At 39.6% G+C, this 27,164-nt stretch overlaps 7 protein-coding genes and 3 long non-coding RNA genes across 10 annotated transcripts; 4 read left to right on the forward strand and 6 right to left on the reverse strand.

The window, feature by feature from the left end:
- The first annotated feature begins 1,635 nt into the window (after positions 1 to 1,635).
- Positions 1,636 to 1,971, forward strand: LOC145705712 (uncharacterized). Its single transcript, XR_014134632.1, has 2 exons — positions 1,636 to 1,745; positions 1,796 to 1,971. It is a non-coding gene; the product is annotated as an uncharacterized LOC145705712 (long non-coding RNA).
- Positions 1,972 to 2,256: 285 nt separating this feature from the next.
- On the reverse strand, positions 2,257 to 3,000 carry LOC145704984 (uncharacterized). Its single transcript, XR_014134536.1, has 3 exons — positions 2,743 to 3,000; positions 2,452 to 2,516; positions 2,257 to 2,402 (listed from the first exon to the last, which is right to left on the reverse strand). It is a non-coding gene; the product is annotated as an uncharacterized LOC145704984 (long non-coding RNA).
- Positions 3,001 to 3,098: 98 nt separating this feature from the next.
- On the reverse strand, positions 3,099 to 3,458 carry LOC145705377 (uncharacterized). The gene is made up of 3 exons (XR_014134584.1): positions 3,346 to 3,458; positions 3,208 to 3,282; positions 3,099 to 3,163 (listed from the first exon to the last, which is right to left on the reverse strand). It is a non-coding gene; the product is annotated as an uncharacterized LOC145705377 (long non-coding RNA).
- A 268-nt stretch (positions 3,459 to 3,726) lies between these two features.
- Positions 3,727 to 4,918, reverse strand: LOC145701152 (carnitine O-palmitoyltransferase 2, mitochondrial-like). Its single transcript, XM_081778380.1, has 3 exons — positions 4,525 to 4,918; positions 3,937 to 4,290; positions 3,727 to 3,893 (listed from the first exon to the last, which is right to left on the reverse strand). Exons 1-3 carry the CDS (start codon positions 4,916 to 4,918, stop codon positions 3,727 to 3,729), a joined length of 915 nt encoding a protein of 304 aa, XP_081634506.1.
- A 131-nt stretch (positions 4,919 to 5,049) lies between these two features.
- Positions 5,050 to 6,010, reverse strand: LOC145701153 (carnitine O-palmitoyltransferase 2, mitochondrial-like). Its single transcript, XM_081778381.1, has 2 exons — positions 5,390 to 6,010; positions 5,050 to 5,346 (listed from the first exon to the last, which is right to left on the reverse strand). Exons 1-2 carry the CDS (start codon positions 5,810 to 5,812, stop codon positions 5,050 to 5,052), a joined length of 720 nt encoding a protein of 239 aa, XP_081634507.1. The 5' UTR covers positions 5,813 to 6,010.
- A 2,323-nt stretch (positions 6,011 to 8,333) lies between these two features.
- LOC145702199 (solute carrier family 75 member 1-like) lies at positions 8,334 to 11,003 on the forward strand. Its single transcript, XM_081779410.1, has 6 exons — positions 8,334 to 8,733; positions 9,256 to 9,452; positions 9,505 to 10,034; positions 10,303 to 10,410; positions 10,458 to 10,662; positions 10,774 to 11,003. The coding sequence occupies exons 1-6, from the start codon at positions 8,629 to 8,631 to the stop codon at positions 10,967 to 10,969; spliced, it is 1,341 nt and encodes a 446-aa protein (XP_081635536.1). The 5' UTR covers positions 8,334 to 8,628; the 3' UTR covers positions 10,970 to 11,003.
- A 1,829-nt stretch (positions 11,004 to 12,832) lies between these two features.
- Positions 12,833 to 14,426, forward strand: LOC145703652 (phosphatidylserine decarboxylase proenzyme, mitochondrial-like). The gene is made up of 5 exons (XM_081781036.1): positions 12,833 to 13,183; positions 13,222 to 13,485; positions 13,528 to 13,797; positions 13,841 to 14,107; positions 14,165 to 14,426. Exons 1-5 carry the CDS (start codon positions 12,853 to 12,855, stop codon positions 14,305 to 14,307), a joined length of 1,275 nt encoding a protein of 424 aa, XP_081637162.1. The 5' UTR covers positions 12,833 to 12,852; the 3' UTR covers positions 14,308 to 14,426.
- LOC145703653 (tRNA wybutosine-synthesizing protein 5-like) lies at positions 14,426 to 17,360 on the forward strand. The gene is made up of 3 exons (XM_081781037.1): positions 14,426 to 14,680; positions 16,323 to 16,799; positions 16,841 to 17,360. Exons 1-3 carry the CDS (start codon positions 14,426 to 14,428, stop codon positions 17,090 to 17,092), a joined length of 984 nt encoding a protein of 327 aa, XP_081637163.1. The 3' UTR covers positions 17,093 to 17,360.
- An 864-nt stretch (positions 17,361 to 18,224) lies between these two features.
- Positions 18,225 to 19,109, reverse strand: LOC145704379 (uncharacterized). Its single transcript, XM_081781831.1, has 2 exons — positions 18,953 to 19,109; positions 18,225 to 18,907 (listed from the first exon to the last, which is right to left on the reverse strand). Exons 1-2 carry the CDS (start codon positions 19,066 to 19,068, stop codon positions 18,319 to 18,321), a joined length of 705 nt encoding a protein of 234 aa, XP_081637957.1. The 5' UTR covers positions 19,069 to 19,109; the 3' UTR covers positions 18,225 to 18,318.
- Positions 19,110 to 19,277: 168 nt separating this feature from the next.
- LOC145701154 (protein adenylyltransferase SelO, mitochondrial-like) lies at positions 19,278 to 25,352 on the reverse strand. The gene is made up of 13 exons (XM_081778382.1): positions 25,213 to 25,352; positions 24,943 to 25,079; positions 24,763 to 24,881; positions 23,770 to 23,841; positions 23,483 to 23,642; positions 23,243 to 23,292; positions 23,094 to 23,184; positions 22,037 to 22,261; positions 21,068 to 21,308; positions 20,695 to 20,832; positions 20,337 to 20,419; positions 20,010 to 20,134; positions 19,278 to 19,730 (listed from the first exon to the last, which is right to left on the reverse strand). Exons 1-13 carry the CDS (start codon positions 25,280 to 25,282, stop codon positions 19,487 to 19,489), a joined length of 1,755 nt encoding a protein of 584 aa, XP_081634508.1. The 5' UTR covers positions 25,283 to 25,352; the 3' UTR covers positions 19,278 to 19,486.
- Between the last annotated feature and the right edge of the window lie 1,812 nt (positions 25,353 to 27,164).

The following is a 27,164-nucleotide window of genomic DNA, read 5'->3' on the forward strand; positions in this document are numbered from 1 at the left end:
AAATGAATAAAATTCTCATTTTATAATTCATGAATGATTTAAGTAAGAGAAGAACATCAAGTTTCCTTTTATACTGATAAAAACCACGGAGACCGCCAGCGCCCTCCCGTATCAAGATGACATCGACGTAAAAATACGGGATATCTCACGTTATCCGACCTTTACTCATGCGCTGCTAACTTTGGACAGAAAATGAACCTTTGCAGCTTTCTTGGGAGTTTTCAGTTTCGGACAACACTATCGGCGGCAACAAGATTTTCTACGAAAATAATGTCCTATTTTTTGTCACATATTGGGTCACATTTCGGAAGAAAATTTGAATCATTCAAAATTACCCCTATTTTGTGCAAAACGGGCTTCCTTTGAAGTCGGCGGGAGGGTTAACTAGAGTACTAATCAAAATCGGGCTTTCAGAGGCATCACAGAAAGGTTTAAACTTTCTTTTGACATATAAGGAATCTTGAACAACCAAAGTAAAGGTACCTATACCGGGAACAAAAGTTGGCTAAAAATCGTTGTTGACACCCTTAATTCACATTTTTGCTTCTTGATTTTCAATTTACATTTCAATTTGAAAGGGGCGACTTTCTAGAAGTAAGACTTTCTGGAATATTAGATTTTCTGGAATTCCAGAAAATCGCCTTTTCCAGAAAATCTAACTTCCAGAAAATCGCCTCTCTCAGATTCTAAAAATAGGAACTGAGATTTCTTTTTTTAGATTTTTTGTACTGTGGGCAGATTTGATAATCCCGAGAATTATGACTGATAGTCGTAAAATTTTCCTGGAGGAAATAATCCTGGAAAATTGGCACCCATTAGGACTCTGATCGCAGGTGACATCATGACGAATACAGACCGATTGTAACGTAAGAGTTACGTCGTAGCGGACATTTTGACGTTGTACGTAAGAGCTTCATTCTAACATTTCCGAAACGACCGGAAGGGCACTTTAAGAAGTCAGGCTAATCAAGTTGACTTTTAACTTCCCTTTAGCACATATCTATGTCTACAAATGTACGTCAAAAAGGATAGTAAAGACCTCGTTTGGTGGGGTGAATCGCGAATGACTCAAGTTTTAATATTCATGCATCCATATAAAGAATAATATCATAGACTAGCCGACGGTATTCAGCTCTTAAAGAATACATTTATGACCAGAAACGAGTGGAGGACTCTCGCCCAAGTGGACTCTCGCCCAAGTTGGGCGAGAGTCCTTTTGGGCAAGAGTCCATGTGGAAATTTTCAACAATGAGAAACATTTCGATCTAGTGGGTTTATGCAGAATTTTTATTCTCGTTCATGACTCAAGGATCCATGAGTCAAGAGGTTGACAGGAACAGTATTTACAGTATCTAAAAAAGAGTTACAAGTCCCTGAAACTAAGCATAAGCTGAGATTTTTGAAATTCTCTATATGAAGATTCATTGGAAAGATGACTAGCCTCTACCCTATAGAGAAATTTTGGTCTCTATTTCATTTTAATTAAGTAAATACGAAACATATGACACAACTTATCCTCCTTTAAAGCGCCTTGCGCCTCATAATTGAGGGCGCCCCCGGTCATTTTACGCCCTATAAATACGGACTATCACCGTTCTATAATCACAGAACAACAAAAAGTTCAATAACAAAAAAATGCTTGTTTCGAATATTGTCGGACTTTCAGCCACAACTCTTGCCGCCAGTTTGGGCAGCCAATGCAACTCCTGCCAAGTTCAGTACCAAGCTAAAATCGACCATGGAATGTAAGTCGCTTTCATATCTCTTGGACTTTGGTTTAATTTCTTCATTTCAGGATGTACATACAGTCTTACTGTGCCTACCCATGCTCTACGCAGCAATCTCACACGGAATTCTACATGGTCAACTTTGAACTCGTCCCGGTAGATGTCATTGACAGCTGCGCATGTCAGCTTCTTTGAATTCCTTTTTTTGTAATTTTCTTTACTGTCAAACTGATATCTGTACAGACCAAAATAAAAACCGTCCATTTCTTAATACGATCATTCTTCTACGACCAGGCTCTTCAATATCTGATTTTCTCCCGATAAAAGAGTTCGTTTTCTCAGATAATGAGGAATGACGATAATTTCGGGCATTAAATTTCCTTCGGGCATGACCCGGTTATTTTTGGGTGTCCATTGTCTTCTGATAAATGCTCAATTAGATGAATCGTTTTGTCATTTATTTTCTAAGATGGCTTTTAACTGCTTCCTCGTGACGTTACCTCAGGAGAATTTTCAATACAAACGCAACATTTTATTCAAGCAACAAGTTAACAATCAGTATTTGAGACATAAAATTGAAAGATTCTAGAGTTGTTCAGCTTCAACAGCGTCCATCATATCTTCAAAGACTTGCAAGAGCAGTTTTCTGAACTCGTAAACATCCGCTCCCTCGTCCTTAAAAAAAGTATCATCGTTGTTGATTTCAAGATTTCAAGAAAGATACCTTGAATCCGGAGATGGAGACACCAAGCCAATCGGGATAAACGATGTAGCCGAGTCCGAAGCCGCCTTCAAAGAGAGATTACAGATAAAAGATATGTTTTAATTGCTTTCTAAAGTACAAATTGAGTGGAAAGAATTTCGATTTTAATCTTCTTGAGAGCAATTTTTATGGAGCTAATCCGATCTTGATATGACAAGGCATACTAAAACGGAGAAACAACTTGGTCATATTGCGCTACTAAATTTATGTATAATTCAGAAAGATGCTTTCTTTTCTGTCAAAAAATCTGACCTGGTACAACAGGGGCAAATGCTCCCAACGAGACAGCGTCCGAGTTCAACGTCGAGGTCGAAAGTGGAAATTCGAAGAGGCCTTGGAAAGTTTCTGTGTTGAAAACATCGTGTTCGGTAAGAGAATTTTTCTTTGCCTGTTTTATGTGTTCAATTCACGGGCTCACTGGGAAAGTGTTAATCCAGATAGTAAACGAGTCAAAATTTTGAAGGAGGATAGATATTTAATGTCAAGGTTTTGGGAGAGAGAATTTTTTCTCCGAAAATAACGCAAAGGTGGAAAAAATGGTAAAAAAGCTGTCTTTTGAACTACGCCCCGAACCAAGGGGCTATTCAAAGGAAAATATATTGAACAGTTCCTGATGCCTCATTCCAAAAATATGTCTGTCCCATCCATTTCCACCGAGGCATTCTTTTGTTTGCTAAAAATTTTACTATCTACGAGAATATCTAATGACTTAATTACTTTATTATGTCTTTTGATCGCAGCTCTGATCGCAGCAGCAAATTTCTTCTTGTTTTCAACCTTGCTCATGTCTTCCTAAATTATACTTTGATCAAGCTTATCTCGTAATATAATGATAATATAATATTATCAGCGTACATGAATGTAAATTCTAGCAGCAGCTTGGCCCTCTGCGGTGCATGGACGAATACATTCGGTTCGTCCATGCTTGAATGAGGATAATGATGCGGATTCATATGCTTATTGCGGGCTTTTATTGTGTATGTCCGCAATAAAGATCAAAGTCTTGCTTTAATTTCATTGTAGAGAATCTCATACTTCTACCAGGTAGGTATGTTCTAGTGTCATCATACATCTCCGAAAAAATAGACACCATATTCCGTATTCTTGTAAGACAAACATTTTCTTCATATAATATTCCACAAAAATAGACACTCTTTTCTTTTTATAAACAAAATGTAGAGTACGAATAATCCTCGAATTTGAATAATTAAAAGAAATAATCAGAAAATTGTTGAATCAAAATTTCGAAACTTTTGGCCCGGTTCCTGACACAGGATGACCGTAATACTTTGTCCCAGTGATCATCAGCCCCAGTTGGCAGAAACCGTCTGCTCCTAGCTTTTTGCTCAACATCCAGTTTCGGTTGAGTGGATGGCTGAAGATATCCTTCGTTTCCTGCGCCTCTAGAATTTGGCGATAATGAGAAAGATGAAGAGAGAAGAGTACCCTGGTCGTAGTAGAACTCATTCATCGCAGCAGGAGCCTTGCCAAGTGGCATGACGCAGCATTGAAGTCGATTCCATCTTTCATCATGCGCCGCTTGAGCTTCGTCGATTCGACTTTTGATTTCATCGTTGAGCTTGAACTCGATTTCAACCGCTTTCGACACCTTGTCGGTTTTGAAATCCCGGTTCAAAATGCAAGTTTTATCAGCAAGTGTTTCTTCGATATAATGATTGATCTTGTTCATGTAGCTGAGAACAGCTGCTCCATCGCCCCAGGCGTGTTCGAAATTGACGCCAGGAAGGGCACACTTGCCCATGACAATTTGGATGGATTTGTCGTGCCAGCGATTCTTAGCTTTTCAATGGTTTTAGACAGGTTATTTCTGGAAAAGTCTTGCTTTTGGGGTCGTTTCTGATTCAATGAATAGACAACTTTGATAACACGATTTGATCAGAGAGACATGAAGACGACATGAAATAAGTTCTAAAGAACTCGCGTCGAGAAATTTTTCGAAAAGGATAAAAATATGATGAAAGACTTGGATCATAACATCAAACTGAGAATTTACCAAAGCAACACAGTCTTAACCATTTCCTGGGCCACTGTAAGTCTCCGAACAACACTCCCCAGCATCGTTGTAGGCATAATTGTCAAGCGTAAAGCAAACCATACTGTGATCCACTGCATCCAGCGCCTCTTGATTTCCATTTTCAACGAGCATTTGCCGCGTTTCTGCCCAAAAATCTCGCTCAGCAGAAGAAAGCGGGCAAATGGAGTCTTGATTGAATCCGCGGGCGTCGCCATCAGCTTGGATTGCCGCGAAATCAGCGAAAATGTCCTCCTGTGATTTTACGTTCCAGTTCGAGTCGAAGAGGTCGATTTTGTAAAAGCGACCACAGTAGAGGACTGTTGCATGGCGAGTTTCGAGGGGACCGCGTTGGATACGATCGATGTCCTTTTCTGGAATTCGGGTGCTGAACATGATGTTTTTGTACTTTTTTCGAGCATTTCAAATCGAGAAGCCGCTTGCGGCTTCGAGTTTTATTCAAAAAAAGCCGCGCGAAGCGCGGCTCAATATTTTTCTTTCTTGAATCCCTTTTTTAGATATCTCTTTTATGATGCTAATTTCCAATTTGTTTTAGCTCTTTCCTGAGACATGTCAATCGGAAAGCTCATATTCATCGCATATGGCAAATATTTCATGCTTTGGTTCTCGATTCCCTTCGATTTCCAAGAAATTCTTGTGCTTGGAAGCCATCTGGCGAGAAAATCAGCTTTCGGACTTGGCTTGCCTTTCATATGAAAAACGTCAGGCTCGAGAAGGTGGTCTTTGAGAGTGAGGTAGAATTTTGCCGAAGCCCAGGCGATTTGAGCAGCGCGCTGGAATTGAAAGGGTCGGAATGGTGGGGTCTAAAATGAAGTAACGACTGTAGTTCTTCGTTAAGATAGATACCTGTCCCGCGTCAGTCAAAACGACAGTAGGATTGTAGTTCATCGGAAGAGGTCTCCTGTCACGAAGGTACATTTCTGTCCATGGTTTATTCAAAAAATTAGAATTTTTGAAATTCTGCTCGTCATCGTCTCGTAAAAGCTGGTCAAGTTTAGGTCCCTCGGAGGCGACAAAATCGGCCCAGAGCTTTTCGAAATTTGCGATTTTTTCAGCAGTGAATTTTGGATGACCTTCAAGAGCTTTTACTGCCTCTCGGATTTTCTTGTCAGTCTGCGCTAGGGGTGGAATGGCCATGCGCGGGAGTGAGTCTTGGAAATGAAATGTTGGCAGCTTGGCATTTTGAATGTGCTTCTCTGGGTCGTACTTTGGTCTGAGAGACCTTTCTGTGCTTGAGAAATTTCTCGAATGGACAATCGTTCTCCTCATTTTCGCTCTCTAGAAATTCGAAAAAAAATCGAAAAAGTTGAGGTGTTTATTGAAAGAATCCGTAATCAATTTGTAGATTTTGTAAAATATTGACACAACCGGGCAAAGTCCAAATATGGCGTGCCTTGGAATTTGGTGACTTTTTTTTCTTTTTATTCGACCTTCACCCCGGCTGCAAGGTCTCTGTGCAAGGTTCTTTTTGACCGAAAATTATGATTGATGATGACAAAGTTCAGTTTTTGAACCCGCATAATCGTTTGTTTTTGATATCCCTGAATGAATGCAGGAATATTTTTATTGCAAATTATGCAAAACTTTTCTGGTTGGGCGATTTTATGACTGCTTATGCACATTATTCTAGGCAGACATATTCATTTGAACTTTCTACTTCCTACGAGAATTTAAGGCTCTTATTGATAGATTCTTTATTTATGTAAAATGTCTTCGAGATGCTGCGGAAATCCACATTAATCCTTTTACAGCATCGTTCGTTCGAGACATGCATGCTGCCAATTATGATAAGCTCTATTATAAAAGATTATAAAGGCTGATACGCCGCCAGCGGAGAATATAAAATGAGAATAATCTAACACGCTTCCTTTGGTGAATGTTCCATACGCAGAGAACCCTCGTGTCAAGTCGTCAATTTTGATGAGATGCAATACTTTTCCACGGCCATCATGGTGGTTTTTATGAAAGCGAATAAATTTTCTTCTTTAGGCCTCCTTAGACCTCATTATATGATTTTGAAAAGGGAATAAAGAGGAAAAAATTATTCAAAAAAGTGATTTGGCTAACCATCATGGTCGATTCAACTGAAGCATTTTCTAGAGCTCGTCGAACTTTTTACGTGAGTTTTGCTCGTTGACGATGATAATTGATTTTTCTAGTTTTACGACGGACTTGGGAAGATGTTCAATAACATAAGAATGAATGAAGTTGAAAAGGCAAGTCGGCCTTGAAAAAAATGAGAGACGGTCATAATCGCAAATTGCAAAAAATATGACATTATCTTCCAACCTAAAAGCGCTGTCCACAATCGGATAATAACCCTATCAAGAAAAGATCTAATGCACCGTCAAAACAGTCACTGAGAAATTATTGACGTCAGCAAATATGTCTCTAACAAACTATACAACATTCTCCGATTATGCGAATTATACTTTAGTCCTACCAACCAAGCTACAAGCATGCAGCTCACACTTCAACCTTCAACCGAGCTCAGATGAATCCCGATTTTCCTCGCCAAAGTATCTCGAAGAAAAAATGGAACTCGCAAAATCTACGAGTTCAAAATCTAAGAGCTCTGAAATAATTTATTTTATTTCAATAAAATAATAATACGATAATCGTTTTTATTCATCAATCAAATAAAAATTTACGAAATAATGATTTGACCGGCTTAATCGAATCTAATGTAAGAATTACATATTGATGTTAATAAAATCAATCAAGAGTTTAATCCGATAATGAAAGAAAGATATCGGTGGATCGGCCAATTAGTCAATCAAAAATGAAGCTCATTCAACCGACGAGTCTACTTTCTTTCTAAAATACAGTTTCCCTCATAGGATCACTCAAATGTCCCCTTTTTCTGATCCAATTACTATCGAAGTAAAATAACGAAATCATCAATAAATGCTGCTTTCGTTCATTTTCGCAGATCAAGAAGATTTCGTTAAAGCTGCTTATCAATTTTCAATTTTCAAGAGGGAAAATATGACTCCTCAGTTTTTCACAGAGAGGTACTGTTACTGTACGAGATGAAAAGAAAAATTGATTCTAGCGAGCTTTGGAACGCAAGTGTCGACTTGCAGTTTCAGATCACGATGGAAGGTCTGATACAATCGATAAGTACGGTTTTTTGAGCGTGGCTGAAGGCTGAAACTTTTTTAGTTACATTTTTGGTATCGGTTATTTCATCCTTGTGCCTGTCGCTTTTGATTATGTGCAGATTCAATACAAAGATGTTTTTCAATATTCTCAGGATATGAGTAACATAAAACAACATAAAACGGGGTGGTGTCTGGAATCGACAAAAAATCCCGACAAAAATTTTCAAAAAAAAGACACTTCAGAAAAAAAACTCTAAAAATTTTTTTGGGAAATTTTTTTTCTTAAAACTATGCAGAATTGGCTTTTTAGGCCACAATTGACATTTCTATGCAGTTTTGAGGAATTTACGTTAGCCAAGCAGATAATGGTGCGCCATTGAAATATACATGAAAAAAATGAAAATTTTTGTCGGAATTTTTTGTCGGTTCCAGACACCTCCCCCATAAAAGAGCAATCATTGATTACTAGTCGATGGTTATACTGATGTTCTAAAATCAAAACTCATCAAAAAGATACATCATTCTCCGGAAAAAGGAGCAGCTTCACAAAACCGACTCCATTTCCCGCCGGTAGTTTCACCTTCGCTGCAGGGCTTCGCGAGAAAGGTCAAGAATCTAAGTCCGTTCTTTTGTTTCTCCTCCAAGCTCCGCACCGCGCTGCGTTAAATTGCGTTTGTTAGTTTTTATGACTCAAAATACCAACATGAATTTTTCCCTCAATTAAAGAAAGCCCATTTTACTTATTATCTTCGTTTCTTTGCTTTTTGGAAATAAAAAGAAGGCACCGAAAAGGCGCGGAATCGTGCCCCGGGCTAGAACTCTATAAAAGCCAGGAAAAAAAACGAGAAACACAATTACGAGAGAAAATTTCGCGTTTACACTCCGATGCACCTCAGAAGCCTCTAACGACTTGTTAAAACAACAGTGATTAGAGAGAGAAACACACGAAATTAGCGAAGGAAAATTAATCGAAGAGTGAAAATGGCGTCAGATAAATCAGTGATTACTTGGATATTTATTTCCGTACTTGTGGATTTATTGGGATTTACGGTTATTTTGCCGCTTTTTCCTGCTTTATTGGAGAGGATGAAAGATTTTTTGGGATGAACACCATTTTAATTAGTTTATCATAAATTTAAAGATAGGTTCATGAATTGATTCGTACGGATATTTCACATATTCTTTTATTTTAACAGAGGCTGCGGTACTTTGAAACAAAAAATTGAGAAAACGAGTATTTAGAATCTTTTGATCGAATTTCCAAATATTATGACTTCAAAATCAACGACAAAATTGAAAGTCAAGAGTTTTGTTTCCACTCCTCACAAAACCAGAATATCATTAATTCTGCGGTTTGTTTATATGATAACATGACTCCGAAAAATGCCTTACCATTTCCAGTATAATTGCGATAATAGTAATGCCGATAAAACATGTTAAAAAAAGATGGTTGACATTTCATCAGACCGTGAATACAACATTTGTTCAATTTCCATAATTTTCTATCATTTCAGACAGTTAGGGTATTCTCTCAAATGGAAACTAAATAATAGGTTAATCGATTGTTATACAACAAATTGATCTTCTTTCATCTTGAAAAAGGATTACTATGCAAAGTCTGAAAACGACCAACTCTACAACACGGTTCTCAGCTGGGTCGAGTCTTTCAGAAGTCTTCTTAGAATTCCAGTAGAGGAGCCTGTTACTTCAGTTTTGTTTGGGGGTCTTCTGGGAGCGCTATTTTCATTTTTGCAGTATGTTAATGCGCCTTTACTTGGCGCATTATCAGACAAATATGGGAAAGGGTCAATTTCTCAAAAACAAGATAATGAAAGTAAATCTTCGACCCAAATAAAGACGAAAACGAATCATCATCCTCTCACTCTTCGGCTCATCTTTCGCCTGTTGGATGTGGTCAGGAGCAAACACTTTCGCCTGCTTCGTTGCTGCACGAATCGTCGCTGGCATCTCAGAAGGCAACATCTCCATCTGCATGGCCGCTTTGGCAGATCTTGAGGACAAGAAAGCCAAGAGTCGAGGAATGGCGATGGTCGGTGTCGCCTATTCGATTGGCTTCACTGTCGGCCCATTTGTTGGCGCGTACATGTCCAGCTTGCTCAAGGCCGATCAAGAATTCTTCGCGATTCCGGCGTATTTTGCCCTTGCGATGTGCCTGCTAGACATCGTCATCGTCTACTTGTTCCTTCCAGAAACACTGCCGGAAGAAAAACGAGCGTCTTCGCTTTATCTCAGCTGGCGAGAAGGACTTGATCTTATCAATCCAAAGAAGATGTTTGCATTCCGAGCGGTAGAAATGAGCTCGCACGATAGATGTTGTGTTTCAATTATTGGACTGGCATACTTTCTTTACCTTTTCTTTTTCTCAGGTAGAGCGATTTCGTTGAAAATCTTATTTTGAAACTCTAAGCTTCTTCTCAATGGTCTTTTAGCTGGTTAAGGTTAAATTTCAAATCATTGAGGTTATAAAAATACCAATTCGTCGTTATTTGAACAATTTTCTGGTGTCTGCGTCATGCAATCTCTAGAAAAACTTCTTGAGTCTTCCACAAGTCGGACCTTTTCAAGCATGTGCTTATTTTAAAATATCAATGAAACAGGTTATCAAATATCTTTTTCTCTGAAATATATTTTCAGGACTTGAATTCACCCTCACCTTTTTAACCCACAACCGATTCGGCTTCACCCGCATGGATCAAGGAAAGATGTTTGCCGTTCTCGGAGTCATTATGACCCTCGTCCAAGGTACTTAGAACATCATTAGAATCCTAGCATTCAAAACTTCTTTCCAGGTGGATATATTCGCCGCGCCATGATCGGCCGTGAAATCGCAATCGCCAAAAGATCGATTTGCGTGTTGATCGTTGGTTTTGTCGTGATCGGTTTTGCAACGGAAGCTTGGGTTCTTTACGCTGGTTTGGTGCCGTTTGCGTATGCAGCAGCTTCGGTCGTGCCCTGCCTTTCTTCAGCTGTGTCCAATTATGGCGGCATTTCGGAGAAAGGAACGGATAATTACTTTTTCAAAAAATTGGCTCGATGAAATATTTGAAGGTCAAAATTGATGCTTGACTTTTGAAAAGACCCCTTTTTATCAAGAAAAATCCTCTCAAAAGGTCGAGTTATGGGAACCCTTCGATCTCTAGGAGCCCTTGCTCGAGCAACTGGACCATGTTTCGCTTCAGTTCTCTACTGGCTCCTGGGATCAAGATTTGCCTATGTTCTTGGAGGATTACTTTTGTTACTACCGCTGAAAGTGCTGAAGATTCTGAACAAGGTGCTAGCTAAACATGCCAAAGAAAATTAATTTATACCTGTTTATTCCTCTGTAGCCGAGAAGATACTAGAAGTTTTAAATAAAATGACAGAACTTGAACCTGACGACGCCTCTTTTCTAAAAAGAAAACTAACGCGAGAATTTTAACTTGAAACCCTCGCGCTGTATTTTTATCTCATACAATTTGCCTTTTAAAGACCCAAAACGGTATCAATAACAGTTAGATCCCCTACTGATTAGGCAATCCGATTGAGAACCGCAAGTATAAAAGCACTCGAGAGTTCATTTACAAGCAAAAAAAATCTTCGAAAAAAAGCGCGATGAAAATTTTCGCAGGACTCATTATTGCCATCAAAGCCGACGAAAAGATTCTTGGAGAGCTTATCAATAATTTTTGTGGGTTTGACCTACATGACTTCTATGATACAGCTGGACTTGCTATTGAATACCGGTACGAGAATATTTCGAGTCTGAAACTGGGTTCGCCAACCTGTTTAGAAAAGCTGAGTAAGAGACAGAATGATCACTTTTTAAAGGCAGCGTAGAAGGAGCTTTTCAACTTATATCTTTCAGGCTCTGACTCAGCTTTTCTACAGAGGTTGCCGAGCCTAAGTCAGACTTAGTAGGTCTGACATAAACGAAACACTCAACCAAAAACTTAGAGTGAGTCCCCGGAAAACCTGGGGTGGGGAAGAAGGTGGCAAGTCGAAATGGAAATGGACTGAGGTTCATGATCCTTACAATGGCACCAGTAAGAAGACAACGGGAAGATATGGTAAAAGTAAAGCCAAAGGCCCGTCCCACTGGAGAGAGTCTCCGAGAGACGTTGTCCGAGTGAACTGTGTTACAAGCCGTGGCGGGACTGACCATGAGAACTTAATGCCACTCGGCGGAAACCCAACCAAAAAGATGGCTCCAATGATCAAGTGCACTAAAAAGGGACTGAACGGCACCCCAAAGCTCAAGCCTAACTCTCGAAGATGGAGAGGAAACAAAATCCTTGACTGGTTTCAAAGAAACTGCGCCTAACTTGTTTTTCATATTTTTTAAATAAATCTAATACCAGAAACAAACAGATTACAAATTTCTTTTTACATCTACTTCGATTTGAATTGAAGACTCTCTCTTCCAGCGCGCGCTCTTCATCCATAGGGGAGGACTTTCTCTCGCGCTCTCCTTATTCTCCCACGAGAAAGTAAATGTATCTGAGCGAAGAAAATGATAAAAAAGCGGAGAAAATGAAGAGAAAAAGATGAGAATATTTAACTTGAAATTTATGAAATGATTTCCTGAGGATAAAATCCGAGTTTTCTACCCCAATGTTAAATTTCTGTTTTATTATTTATGATAAAAGCTACTAAATATTCGATAGAACTGTATATTCTGTAAAATGACAAAACCTTACTAAAAATATATATCTTATTTCTAATCTGCGCTGTTAGTTTTCTTGTTTAAATGAAAATATTTATAATAAAATAGTCAGGAATAGTTTTAACGAATTTTATCAATTCACAATACGCTAGAATGAACCGAGTCGCGATTCTTTGCGCGGCCGGGCATGGGCGACTTCTGCTGCCTTCGAATTCGGTTAGACAATTACAATTCGGACTTTGGTGGAACAACGATGCCGGCTGGTTCCGTCGCATTCGTGGACAAGGCGTTCGCCAAGAAAAGATCTACGACCATCTTTCCTTTGAAGACAGAGCTGACATCAAACGGCAGTATCCGTTCTTGTACAAATTTATTCTCAGAAGAATGCGGGATCAAGCAAGAGGGAGGAAGTATTTTCCTATTTTTCCGGACATTCTCTTTTATCTCAAGGAAAGGATAGATTCGCTTATTAGAAATGTCAACCCTTTTTCAAATGAACGACTTCTATCACCTCTCAGTTCTTCCTCCTGTACCCAACTCTAATGTACATGGCCTTCACCTACTGGGGACAGGGCCGAGAGCGAGCCACGACTTTTCGCGACACCCTGACCCGAGATTTGGAAGTAGAGAAGACCTTCTACACGGAAACGACGCTCTCAACTATCATGAAGAAAACAAAGAGCGTTTACTATCAGTTCTTGAACGTTCTGGGTCTTGATCCGTTGAAATTTGCAGAAAGAGACGTTAAAGATGTGACACTAGAGGATTTTATCGAAGGAAGAACGGAATATATTGAAGAAAGAAACAGAGATACGACTTCGTTCTTGTCGATTTTCGAGCCTGGTCGAGCGGTTTTGACATCTGATGGAACTGGTAAGCGTAAAAAACAAGCATCTCATCTATCGTTTTAGAGCATTTTGGCCTGACCGCTTACTCAAAGCTTCCCCTACGATTGCTTTCAAAAGCATTCGGCGTCTTAGGAAACACCCCCGTCCCGGTTTTTCTTCGAAAACCAATTTACGGTGCGTATTCAAGCGCTTTTGGCGTGAATATCGAAGAAGCCGTCGAGTCAGATCTTCGCTTCTACCCTTCTCTGAACAGTTTCTTTCGCAGAGCGATCAAGCAAGAAGTCAGACCAATCGATATGGACCCCAAAGTTGTTGTTTCTCCTGCAGGTTTGTCCTTCTTTACAGCAAATTCTAACGATTTCTTTTTAGACGGAAAAGTTCTCCATTTCGGAAAATGCAAAAACGGTCTGATAGAGCAAGTAAAAGGCGTTGATTACTCGCTGAAGCGATTTTTCGGACGCTGGGAAGAAACTGGCTTTACTCTTTCAAAAACAACTGATGCTCAATTCGCGCAAAATCTAAAAGTCCATCCAGAAAACGAGCTCTTTCAAATCGTCATTTACCTAGCTCCTGGAGACTATCATCGCTTTCACTCGCCCGCCGATTTTACCATTACTTCCAGAAGACATTATCCAGGAGGTAAAACACTTAGACGTCCCCTTCTTCTATTGTTTGAATTCAGATCTTTTCTCCGTCAATCCGAAACTAGCTGCTTTTATGCGCGATTTATTCGTCCTAAACGAGCGAGCCACATTCTTCGGCGAGTGGGCTCACGGATTTATGTCCTACTGCGCTGTTGGTGCTACAAATGTCGGTAGCATCATCTTCCACTACGATCCAGACATGGTGACGAATATTAACTCAGGGAGAATTTTGTACGGAGCGCATGCGGACAAAGATTTTACGCTCATAGATCCGCGACTCCCTGATGGTTTACCCGTCGAAAAAGGTTTGTGAAGAAAACTACTTCTTATTTATGAGAAACCGTTATTTCATCCAAATCTAGGTGAAATGCTGGGCGAGTTCAATCTCGGCTCTACAATCGTTCTCGTCTTCGAAGCTCCAAAATCCTTTGAATTCAACGTCAGCCCTGGCGACAAGGTCCTTCTCGGTCAGAAAATCGGCGAAATCCTCAAACCAAAGAAATAAAAAGATGAAAATATAACTGTGCAAATCTACTTCAAGCCTTCTTCGAACAAGTTCAAGAACTATCTCTTCTCTCCCTTCTGTATTTATCATCACAAATCTAGCCTATTTTAATTTAAAAATGATTCGGAAAATAAGAATTCAGAAAGAAAGAATGAAAGACATAAAAATCCGTCGCCTTGATATCAAACAAGAAAAGCTGGATGAACAGCTTCTTTCACGTCTTGTTGAAGAGGGGCAGCCAGTGATTCTCGAAAATACAGCGGGGCTGGATATGACAGAGAACTGGACGCTCGATGAACTTTGCGAAAAGATGAAAGATACTTCCTTATCAATTCATAAAGGAGGCGATTTGACTCTGGATTTCAGAACAAAGGTATTGTCTTCAATAGACACAATCACAGGGTTGTCTTTATAGTTAGCTGCTTGTATCTTCCTTCAAAAGTGCGGAATCACAGTCAGTTTAAATACAGCTCTGATTTTTGTTTGCTTCGTACAGGATATCGTGGCATTCCTTCCAATATTTCCTTCCAAACCAGGGTTCGGTAATTTGAGCTCAAGCTAAAACTCATTTTGGCTAGACGCTCAAATTTCCTCAAATTGAGAACTCAAAATGGCTTGAGAAATCATTTTGAGAAGATTTGAGAGTTTTGAGAGTTTTGAGTTTTTGGGAGATTTGAGAGTTTTGAGTTTTCAAAACTCAAAATAAGCGAGCGCTTCCTTGATTGGCTCATGGATCGCCAGAATTGATTTTTCATCTCTGAGTTCTCAAAACTCAAATTAAAAAACATGAGTCTCAAGCTTTGTTTCCTTGAGTTTTAGCGTGAGCTCAAATTACCGAACCCTGTTCCAAACGTAAACGGGTCTTTTCGAAGCAGTTGGAATCTTCACAGAGAACCGACGTTTGTGGGCAATATATAGCTTGCAAGTCACTTGCTGACCTGAACTTAGAATAAAAACTAGGTACAGTAGATACAGATGAGTCTGCTATCACCGTTATATAGTGTAATTAAATGAGTAAGTGGTTAAGCTATAGTTCCTCGGCTACGTACGAGGTGAGTAGTTGTTTGAGTCTACAGAGCTTGTAATCATTTTAAGAGTACAGTCCAAATGTGTAGTTTTTCATCGCTTGTTCAAATTCAAAAAATTTCTGATTTTCTTTTATATTGAAAGAAATGTTCACAAAAGGAAATTCTGGCGTGAAATTGCCTCTACTAGGCATAGAAGTAGTAGCCCATTCAGGCCGCCGTCCTAGAAGTAGACCAGAAGGTGTCGTCACTCCATCATGAAGTGTGATTTCCCACTTTGAGTTCTGAGTCTTCTGACTAGAACAATTTTCAGATGACTTTAGTTTCGAGGCGAAATTTTGGACCAATCTTACCATATTCGACCGGCTTTGGTCATATTCTCGCTCTTGACAAATTGAACTTCGAAAAAATACTTAATAATTTCCACGTCGAAGTCGCAAGGAATAGAAGAGGAATAGAAAATAGTATAAAATATAAACTAAATAATAGTCAATCATTGTTTGAGCCGATTTTACCTCGTCCAAAGAATTGTAAAAACGAGGCTCGCCCCGATCTTTATACCAAAAGTCCTTCATATTTTCGCTAAAATTGATACGCTCGTTCGTTCCGTTTTTCAAAAGGCACCCCGTTTCTTTTATTATGTACATTTCAACTGGCTCAACTTCATTTGTTTTCTTCGATTTTTGGGTAAAAGCATGGACGGTGACGATAATTGAAGCTCTTTCGACAAAGTTCTTTAAATTTCATAATACCAATTTCTTTTTGCAAGAGTACGACTAGCAAATGTAATTCATTTGTAGCATTAAGAACCTTTTATAAGTACAGCAGTGGAAACCAAAGCAATAAGAACCCGTTTTTTCTTTTCTCTCCGCATTTTGAGATCTCTTTCTGATTCCAAAAGATAAATTTACACTCACAAAATGATTATCCTGACACGCCCGAGTGGAGTTCCATCAGATTGCCCTCATCCGATGCTAATAATACTTTCAGAACTTCGAATACGCAAATGAATACCCTGCAGAAGATTTTCTCCGCGAAGTTGCTGCTGGAGAAGTCCGGTATCTCCGCTCCGTCAGCGCGCGACGCAAAGATCTGCCCGATTTTGAAAAGGACTTTCCCACCCTTTCTGCTGACATTTCCGAAGCGCTTTTCCGACCCGACCGACAGCACTCACAGATCCTGAGGATCTCCCCAAAGAACCTGGAAATCTGGCTGCACTACGACACTCTTGATAATTTTCTGACGCAAACTGTTGGTGAAAAAGAAGTGCTTCTCTTTCCTCCAAGCGATGCGAAAAATTTGTATCTTGATGGGGATAAATCCGAGTGTATTGGACTCATTTCGCATTTGCAAGAAAATCAAGTCTGTTTTCCGGATCTGAAAAAAACAAATGCTTATCGGGAAGTTCTCAAGCCAGGAGATGTTCTGTTTATTCCTGCGCTTTGGTTTCATTGTACAAAGGCCCTTGTAAGTACCCTTTTCAAGGGTTGAAGAATAACCGCTTTTAGAATTTTTCCGTATCTATCAACACATTCTTCAAATCTCTTCCTGACAAGATGTACGGCAAAGATCTCTACGGGAACCGCGATCCCCTGCCCGTCGAAGATGCGTCAAAGCATCTCCAAAAAGCTATCGCTGCTTTATCACAATTACCACAGTCATATCAAAGTTTTTACCTTCACAAATTGCTCTCACCTCACGCTGTAAGTAGTACCCTGACTTCTGATTCTGATAATAATAACTGCTCTTTTTCTAAATGAGAAATAAAACATGTAGTTTTATTTTTAGACCTCGAGAAAGGTTCTACTGTTCTTAAAATCATTGTTACAGTCTTTTCACGAGCCCTTTTTGTCGAAATCTGATTATGCTGGCGCTTGGTTTAATTTTTATTGGCATTTTATCTTTCTTTATACAGTTAATCTTCTGAATGCATATGATAGTCGTTTTCATCAGTTGCATTATTGTGGAATTCCATGTTATGCAGATATTGCTGGTACTGATCAACAAAGCACAGGACAACGAAAAGAAGTACCATCGCAGCCGTCATCCCTTTCAATAATAAATCAGTTGTAAGACAAGGTAATCTCACCAATAATAAATTGTCTTCTGCGCGCAGTTGCTTTTTCTAGCGCTTCTCTTTTCTTCGTTTCTTTGGTCGATCTCTAAACACCCTTGTCACTAAGTTGGATTTTTAGATTGATACGTACGGGGGTTGATCCAACTCTTATCATAACTTTATCATTAGAATTCATTTTCTCTCCTGGTTTATCCCCTTTTTTCTCCGATTCATTGGTCTCTGGACCAAGTTTTGAGGCTGAGGAGTAGTTTGAGCCACTTCGACTTTTTTCCTGGACGATATCGCTTAATGTTGGTCCCGGTCGTCGAATAGATTTCTTCTGGAATCGTCCTTTTTCTCTTTCAAGGGGATGTTGGTCGCAATCATTTCTGGGGATTAAGTTTATATTCGAGCTTTCATCCCTTCTCTAACGCTTTGTGCTCTTCTTGGCGTTGTATTGAAGCAAGAATCTCTTTTCAAATGAAAACTCCGAGCTCTGGAAATGTAAGATTAATAAATCAACTCCTTTTCCCAATTTAAAATCTGATATGTCTCTCCATCAATTTTTCAAATGGCTACATGTGCAAACAAAGCAACCTGTAAAAACCAATTGTTGCTGCGGCAGCCATATCTTCCTTTGACCGCATCATTGTCATAAAACTCATCCAAGAAAAAACTTTTTGGGTGAACTGTGATTTGATTATTTCCAGACGAGAAGGGAGTACACTCACTCGCTTGAATTTTTAAATGGATTGATAAGTAGGCCTCTAAACAGGTTTTCAGAACATCTTTTGACTTTAATAGAGATCATGTACGGAAACAAACTCAAGGTAGGGTTGATTTTCGATGAATTTATTTTTACAAATAAAAGTGTTTTTGATTTTACGTTTTTTTTACATAGAAAAGTGTTTTTGGATTCAGAGAGAGGAATCAGTTATCACAGCTGAGTTCTCGGTTCTTTGGGAGCATCCATCCATTGGAGAATTTCTTGTGGTCTTCGTATCGGAAGCATTTGGCGAATCCACCAGCAGAGTATTCCTCAGGAGTGCCGGCATTGCAAACGAACTGGCATCGGTTCATCTTTTCGAACTTTCTGACCTTGGCGCAGTTCCATTCTCCCTGGGAAGGCTCACTGACTTCATCGACGTTGGCAACGAGCCAGGAAGAGTCGCAAGGATCGGCGACGACGGTGTCCTTGAAGCAGAAGGGGCAGAGATCGGCCTTGACAAGGTTGGATGGAGCGTCGGCTTCTTTGAACTCGATGTTGATGTCGATTCGTCGATCTCCAGGGTTGAAGGTGGATTGGAAGTCGACTCGCCAGACCTGGTTGCCGTCATCGTCTCGGTCTAGTTGGACGACGTTGTCGCCGGGTCCGGCGACCTTGATGAAGGAAACATCATTGTCGAAAGCGAGGAAGACGTGATCGCGGTTATCCCAATAGTCACCGACGGCACCGATGGCGTTGAGGTTGACTTCAACTCGGATGTTGAAGCAATCCTTGCAGGTCCACGAGTTTGTTCTTTGAGATTTAATTTAATACTGCATTATTTTCTCTTTTTCTTACCGTGTGGTGTAGGTCAAGACATCCTTGCAGAAGTTTGGCTTGCCAACTTCAGCACACTCGGGGCTGGAAGTTCGAAGCATGGCGTTAGCCGATGCGATAAGACCGAAAAGCTTCATTATTTGAAATATATTTGATAAAAAGAAAGCTGATTTCTTTCTGCTATGTTGATCAAGCCCATCATGCTCGTATTTATAGTACTTTTTCTGTTCGTGACCTCTCGGAGGGCGCGCAAGAGCGCCGCCCGATGCACCGCGTTTACGTCTCGTCTATCGACAATTGCTTTACGAATCAGCAAAATTACGAAAGATAACAAGATGTTGCGATCTTTGTAACACGGAATTTATTTTTAGACACAGAAATACGAAACGAGCTACAGGTGTCCGAGCGATAGTCATTCAAGCTGTCATCTCCCTGCTTATAGGGTTTGGAATCGGCCGTCATACAAGCAAATAACAAACGTATTCATGTTTGACATACGTTTTGCATATTCGCTGACTGGTGCTCAGAAAACACTGCAGAAACAATCTACGAAGATCACGTGACCTTCAAGCAGAGATCTTCCGTTTTCGGCGGCGACTGATATTCTGCTGATGCTGACTTTTTGTCATCAACGTCGTAGGGGTCCCTGAACAGGTCCAAAAGACGATTTACTTCCGAAAAATCGCCGTCTTCCGCCATCTTTATTGATTTTTCAAGAATATGATTTCGAAGAACATATTTTGGATTGGCTCCATTCATGAGTCGTCTTCTTTCTGGGTTGAGTTTTTCACGAGCAAGCCTTAATTCTTATTAAATTTACTGAACATGCTTTACGTTCTGTAAGGAAAAGTGCACTTTTAACCGTAAATATACGGCGGAAGGGCTTTTCCCGGCCAAATTTCCTCGAAAATATTTTGATCGCAGATCAGTTTTTCCCTATAAACTACGAAAGCAACGTTGCGAAACAACAGCTCGTGACGCTAACGGATTGATCTGATTCCACGCCGATTTCAGTGTAAATAACGGAGGGGATTTGCCGATAACCCCCGCTAGGATATTTTCAAAATCTTAAAATTACCTTACTTTGTAGACTGTAAACCACGCGTTCCAGTACTCCTTATCTTTGATTTTCTTTTCTTCGTTGGACATTTTGAATTTGTTCATTTTTGCTTCGTATTCTGCCAAGTTTTCTTGAAGCTGCGCCTGGGAGAGAACTTTAGTATTATATCAGCTTTCGGTAAATTAAGATAAGGAAATGCGGGAAGAGGATAACACGAAAAGAGGATCTAACTACAAGGCCACGTGGGTACGGTGCAAGAGCAAGGGCACTTATCTCATTCACGAAAAATAGAATAATTGGCGAAAAATTGTTGAAATTCGTGATGAAGATTAGCGGTCAATTCACCTGCTGGTCGGGGTCAAGCATGCCATGTCTGAGCATCATTCTAAGCATCGCAAGTTCTTGTTCGTTTCCAGCGTCTGGAGCCGCTTTCGTAAGGATTTGAGATCCGTCGACCCATAAAATTAGAAATCCGGCAATATAAGCAGCATCTATTTCAGCTACCTAAGTCAAAACATGCTTTCTTTTACTAGTAAGCTCAAGCGCATATTTAGTGGCTATGTACTTGCACCTGCAATTTTACACGTTAAACTCTTAGTTAAAAGATCATAGCTGTCTGCTTATCATCAAAATAAGATTCTGCTGCATTTGCAAATTCTCATGCCACTCTAAAAATTTTCTTTTGGTGAGTCAAATCACGTTCCTTGACAATCCTCCGCAGAGTAGCAGCAATGTTCGAGGATGTTTTCTTTTGTTCGTTCAACTGTTTCTTCGTTTACTTCTCCATCGGAGGCCAGTTCAACGCCGGATAGAGCTCGGAAAGTATTGGTGAAGTCCGCACCTGAAGATATTTCTTAGTCGACAGAAATTAGAAAATAAAATAATTGATTTCATAGATGCAGCGGCTCTTAATTTTAAGAATTAAAGAATTAAGTTAGAATTAACAAATAATTTTGCTACTGCAATAATTATGGCAAGTCAACTAATTTTGATAAGCGCGCTAGTGCCGTAGCTAACCGCAGATAAGGAATCCCATAACGTATTTTAATGAATACATCTCATCTTTTGCTACAAACCTGACTCAAGCATTGCTGTCAGCAAGCTTTCATAAAGGTCCTTATCGCCATCTAGTGACTCGAAAAGGCCCATTTTCGCCCTTGCGCCGGAGATCAGAGCATTCATATAAGTCGTATCGTAGCTTTCTTGGATGAGTTCTCTTGCTTCAAGTCTTGGAACAAGATGTTCCATCGTTTCAGCCCATTTCATCAAGTTCCATTTTCCAATCAAAGGCTGATTTGAGTAAGTATAACGGCCCCTTTTTCACGGTCAAAGAAGGCTGAAATTTAAAACGCTTTGATCTGGTGTCATCGTGTTATGCTCACATCACTTTGCTAGAAATACGATCGATTGCGAGAACGACTGACGTAACATTACAGAGATTAACCGCGTGGGACGAATTGTACATTCCAATGTCATTTAAGACTTTGGGGCGCCGTTATTTCCAAACGAATTATCCGATTACTTTGAAAATTTAAATGTAAGTTAGTCAATGCCTTGTCACTGACTTGTGCAAATATGGAAGTTTTACCACGGTTCAGTTGCACCTGACACCGGATTAAGTCTGGCCTACTCGAGCGCCCGCTGAGACTATTACTGTAAAAACGAACCATTTTGTTTGTTTGACCTACTCAGACAAGATAAATCCTGGTTTTTGATGAAGTTCTACCAAATCAAACATTTTTCAAGTGAAAAAAATAATGCCTAAGGGAGATTTAATAAATAAAATTACATACTAACTTAAAAAAAAATATTTTTCACAGTGAGAAATTATCAATTCCGACTTCTTGAGATGAAAGACCACATAAATATTAGTACTCTCTGTAAATCTGAGGAATATCGGACGAGCGGTTCCAGAGTTATTCCAGTTTTCGCTTAAATGACATTCGAATGTACAATTCGTCCCACGCTCATACGCGGGGATTCGTCCCCCGCGGTTAGGGTGACAACAAAAAAAGAATGATGAATTCATAAAAATGACCATTCCTATTGTCTGATGCGTTGCAAATAAATTCCGGGTCGAATCGATCCATGAATCCAAACGGTCCATAATCGAGTGTTACCCCAGCGATGCTCATATTGTCGGTATTCAGGACACCATGGCACCAGCCTATCAGTTGCCATTTTGCGACAAGTTCGGCTGTTTTTATCGATACTTCTTTGATTAAATCAGCGTACTTGGACTCTGAGTTTTCAATCGAGGGATAGCAGAGCTAAAAATATCTTTAGGTATAGATAGGGACTTTCACGGGAAAACGATTGCCCTTCGATTTTCGTAAAAATTTACTCATAAGTATGGATTTTTCAGCTGATTCTGATGATACCAAAATCTTTTTGATCGGAAAATGCTGCGGAAGATAAACTTAAGACTACTCTTAAAGCTGACCGATTTTTCACCCGAGTTTTCTGGGTCACTTGCTTATTATTTTTCGAAAATTTCTTTGCAAACATGAAGCTTAGGACTTCCGGGAACTTTTTTGTGTTAATCACCCGGGATTGTTCCGAGTACTGGGTCACAGTAAGCACCCACTGAGATTATGGCGCGCGCTAATGCTTTTTGGGCTTCCCGCGCAGCGCGCAAAGCACTAGCGCGCTCTCACTTTTACTCAATTATCTGATGATTTCAAGAGACCAGTAAGCACTCGTAAAAACATTTTTTCAGAGATTTAAGGGAAGTGTCTTATAGAGAACATATCGAAAAAAGAATGACGAGGGAAGACGAGGTCTATACTTTTTCGATATTTGAAAGATAAATTCGATGTTTTTCATAATATTCTATATTTTTTTGCCAATTTTTCAATCATATTTAGAATAAGCAGGTAAGAAAACATATGTTGTCTTTAAAATCAAGAAAAATGGATGGCTATTTCGGGTAGTTGGGGAAGCGAAAATTGGGCCCTCGCGCTCCCGTGATAGTCCCTAGGTATAGAAAACGGCTCTGTTTTCGCAATCGTGACGACGATAATGCTGAAAAATAATATTTTCACGTCTAAGTTAATCAAATTTTACGCCCTAAAAACTCATAACTTTTGGAAAAGTTCGAACCTTTATCGTATAATCAGCAAGTTGCGTCGCGAGTTCTAATCTTCCAGCGCTTGGGCCTCCCCTTCTGATGATCTCAAAGCTACCAAATCGTCTATTTTCGGGTCAAGCTTTGTTTAAAAATTTAAAAATAGAACTTGTAAGAAAAGAACCCTTTCATGAAAGTTGGTGCAAGTCTTGTAATAATTGATGTTGGTTCTGCCTTTGTTTGGGTCAAAATAACGATTTAAAAATAATTTAGTAATTCTTGTGTTTTTGCCCGTGTGCTTAGCATTTCCGTCGTAGAACTTGTCTCTTATCACCGTCGTGTCTTTGAAACGAGGATGAGAATTTGTAAGTTTATGGTCAATAGACTTTCTTCTGTACAAAAACAAACACTTTCATCCCCTGACGAAAGAGACCACAATTGATCCGGCTCTAGTAGTCGGCACGCCAAGATTATGCATCGCCTCGGAACACAGAAACTCGCGGATAGAGCTTCGCAAGACTTTCCTACCATCAGCTGTTCGAGAAAATGGAGTTTTACCAGCGCCCTTGAATTGAATTTCCCAGCTGAAAGCAGTTCAATTAGGTGCAGTCAAGTGCGTTTGGGAGAGGTCCTGAGTGGGTACTTTGAATTCGGAATAGGGAAAACGTGAATTCAGGAAAGAGACAATGTTAAATTGGTCAGTTTAATTACCGGTCATTATTCTCATTGAGTACTTCCCCAATGTACATCGTCGCTCCGTCGCCAAGCTGACCAGCAAAGCTCCTAAAAAAGAACCATAAGGACCCCCCGTCAGCTTTTTCCTTCGAAAAATTGAAAATTTTAAAAACACAATATTTTTGGTTCTTCATGCGTCCTCAGGTTAAACTTGCTTCAAAAACTTGATAAGAGAACTTTTTGACCAAGAAAAATCTATATTTTTGCCAAAATTTCAAAAGTCAAATTTTCAAATGCGATTTTGAGGGTGTTAGAGTCGAGATAGACCCCCAAAAAATGAAGCCTCAAAATCGTTTTTACCCGTAGAATCCATATCCGGGGTCAAAATTTTGAAATTCCGAAAATAGATTTTTCGAAAAAAGCTGACGGGGGGCTCCATAAATAAAAACAAATAAAAAGGCGTAAAGTTTTTCTTAAAGAAAAATGATCATCCTCAGAAGCTCCGGAGCGGCCCGGTGGTGCTTTTATTTTTAACAACTAAGAACCATGAAAGAAAAATCAGTTTCTTCTTGTGGGAATTTTTGGTCAAACGATCAGTAATTTTGGGGCTTGTTTGTTGAGTGTAGAGAGGCGCCGGAATTCGTACTCTACTCTTGCGGGGCAGTCCTACAGGTGATTCAGGAAGTACGGATATTTATCTTAAGATTCTGTTGGTCAGATAAAATAAGGATGTCACATTGTTATCTACAAAGAGATTGAATTGAACGGTTGGTGCTCCAAGAGTCTCTGGGCTCGGCAAACCTGAGAAAACTGAGAAGAAAACCTGACTCACGGTCTTGGCGGCTTCATTTTTGAAAAAAAGGAGTCCTTTTCGGACGCTCTGAAAGCAGGGAAATTCAGAATTTTTGAACTTTGAAAAGTTCATGGAAAAAATCAGAACCGTGGAGAATCCGAAGATGCAATAATCATTACTTCAACAAACCGCTAACCAGATTAGTCTTGGATTCCGAGAGCTCAAATAATATTTACCCGAATTGATGGCCGCAGTAGCAGTGCGCGGCGTAATCGGCGCCAGGGAAAGCCGTGTTGCCTGACAGGTACTCTCCCGCGTCGCCTCGTGAAAATTCGGACGGATCTAAGCCGATGAGCTTTTTGGTGGTTTACTATTAGAAATCGATTGATTTGTAAGGTGATTGGAAACCAAAAGACCTTCAGAGCATCTTCAGAAATTGCAACGAGTTTTGGTTCATCAACAGGAGTTGGTTTAACTCGATGGAAACAAGCATTTGGGACTCGTCGCTGGATCAAGTAATCTGGGGATGAGTCGACAGGTAGTTGTTTCAGAGCTAAAATTAGCCGTTAAACGTAGAAAGTTAGATTCTGATGGAGATAATAAGTCGCCTCCGAAGGTATTGTAAAATTCAAATTTTTTTGTATTTTATTACCCATTATGGTGTTCAACTTGAAAAATTATTTTACCTTGATTATCGAAATTAAGTTTCTCAAAAGTTGTCATTTTCCGGACATGCCTTGAAACTCTCAAAATCATAAAAATCTAATAAAAAGAGTGAAATTGGCTTTCCAAATCTCTCGCGAGTCTATTGGCCAAACACGCGTTACGTCATTTATCGAACATCAAAAATCCTTCATTCTAGTGCTTTTTGATGTTGAAAATGTCCCTTCATTTTTGTGCAATCGATATTTTCGCTTTGTCTTATTTGGAGGTTAAAATTCCTGTTTGTTGTTAGTCTTCCTCTGATCCTCTTTGCGTTTGAACTCACCGACATGTTTAGTAAATCTTGTCTTTATGGGCCGTCTGCTGATTTTCGCACAAACGTAAATCCTCAGAGTTCGTATGGCTTAACCCCAGCCACGTGATCCATATATCGTGGCCAAACATCTCCAACTTTAAGCATTATAAATTCTCTTCATCAGTAATCTTGTAAGCTCATATTTGTCTTCTATGACGCTTAAAATCGTCTCGAGGACATAATGAAAAAATTTTTTTCAAAAAAAGTCTCTAGAGCCGATGCTGATTTTAATAAATTTAACCATTCTTTTATTAACTTAAAATCGCCATTTAGGACGGATGGGTCCGAAAGCGCTGATATTTTGGTAAGTTGTTTTTTTTTCAACGATAAATTTCAGATTGAGAAAAAAATGGCATGAGTTTCACCACTCCGATTCCAAAGGGCCAAGAAAAGAAAGCATGAAGCGATCGACTTCTTCACTAACTACATTGCCAATGTAACATTGGCTAATACGCTGAAACTGTATTTCCTTGTGCATTGCACGACAATGCTGTTTCTCTACTCCTGAATAAAATCAATTTCTTTTCAAATAACTATATTTACTCGCTATATTTTTCCGCATAATTCGAAGCCAACATGAGTTTGGCGAGTCTGAACTGTAGTCGGGTTCAACCGCTTTTGCTATTTAAAGGCGAATATCATTTTATGTAAGGGCAGTTATAATGTGGCTTCGCGCAGTTAATCCATTTACGTTACGATAACCAAAGAAACTTTTACATCAGCTGGCGGTTTCGACTCGTCTGTTCAATTTTTCGCCGAAAGAGAAAATAGAATATTTCGAATTCGAGGATGGCAATACCAAGCGAGGTAGAAAATCAAATTTTTTGCTTTTGCTTGCTATCACCTATTAAAAAAATTGTTATAAGATAAATTTTCTATCGTGCATAAGTGATAAAAGTGCTGAGACCATCCTCTCTCATCGGCATACGCATGGAAAAGGGAGAGCAAAGATCACAAATGCTGAAGCTTTGCTTGCAAGTCTCTTTCCACCTAGCATCTTAGCTTATTTTATTTTAGAGCAATTCTACACCTAATTCCTTTCCGACACGAAATTCGACCCTTATGCTTCAAGAGTTAGTTCTGCCACCTTTCGACAAGTGGCAGATTTTCATTTTTGCGGTCTTGGTTTTCACCTTTAGCTGGCATGGTAATTAAGAAAGAGTCTTCTCAGTTCACCTCTGACATTTGTACAGTTGTAATAATCATCTGGCCCATGTGGGCGAAGAGTAACGATGTAACGTCGCCGCCCGTGATGGTCGAATACATGTACAGGGGCATTTGGGTTCAGTGCTCGACCCACACTGCTGGCATCTTCAGCTGCGACAATTTCATGCGCCCGATTTTTTCACTCTCTTCATTGGCGATTGTTCAACGGTGTTTTGCTGTGATGTCGCTGGCTTGCTGCTCTGGCACGCTCATTTTGATGATTATTGGAATGGAGTGCACCAAATTTTATCTAAAAAATCCAGCAAAAAAAGTGTTTTTGATGAAAATTGCAGCGTTGGTTCTATTTATCGGCTCGTTTTTATTGCTCCTTACTGCTTCAATTTACGGTAAAAAAGCTTAGGAGCAAGATTTTAACAAAAATTCAAGCTGCTTCTTTATCCCAACAATTCAACA

The sequence above is a fragment of the Oikopleura dioica genome, chromosome PAR (assembly GCF_907165135.1).
Source record: "Oikopleura dioica chromosome PAR, OKI2018_I68_1.0, whole genome shotgun sequence".
NCBI lineage: Eukaryota > Metazoa > Chordata > Appendicularia > Copelata > Oikopleuridae > Oikopleura > Oikopleura dioica.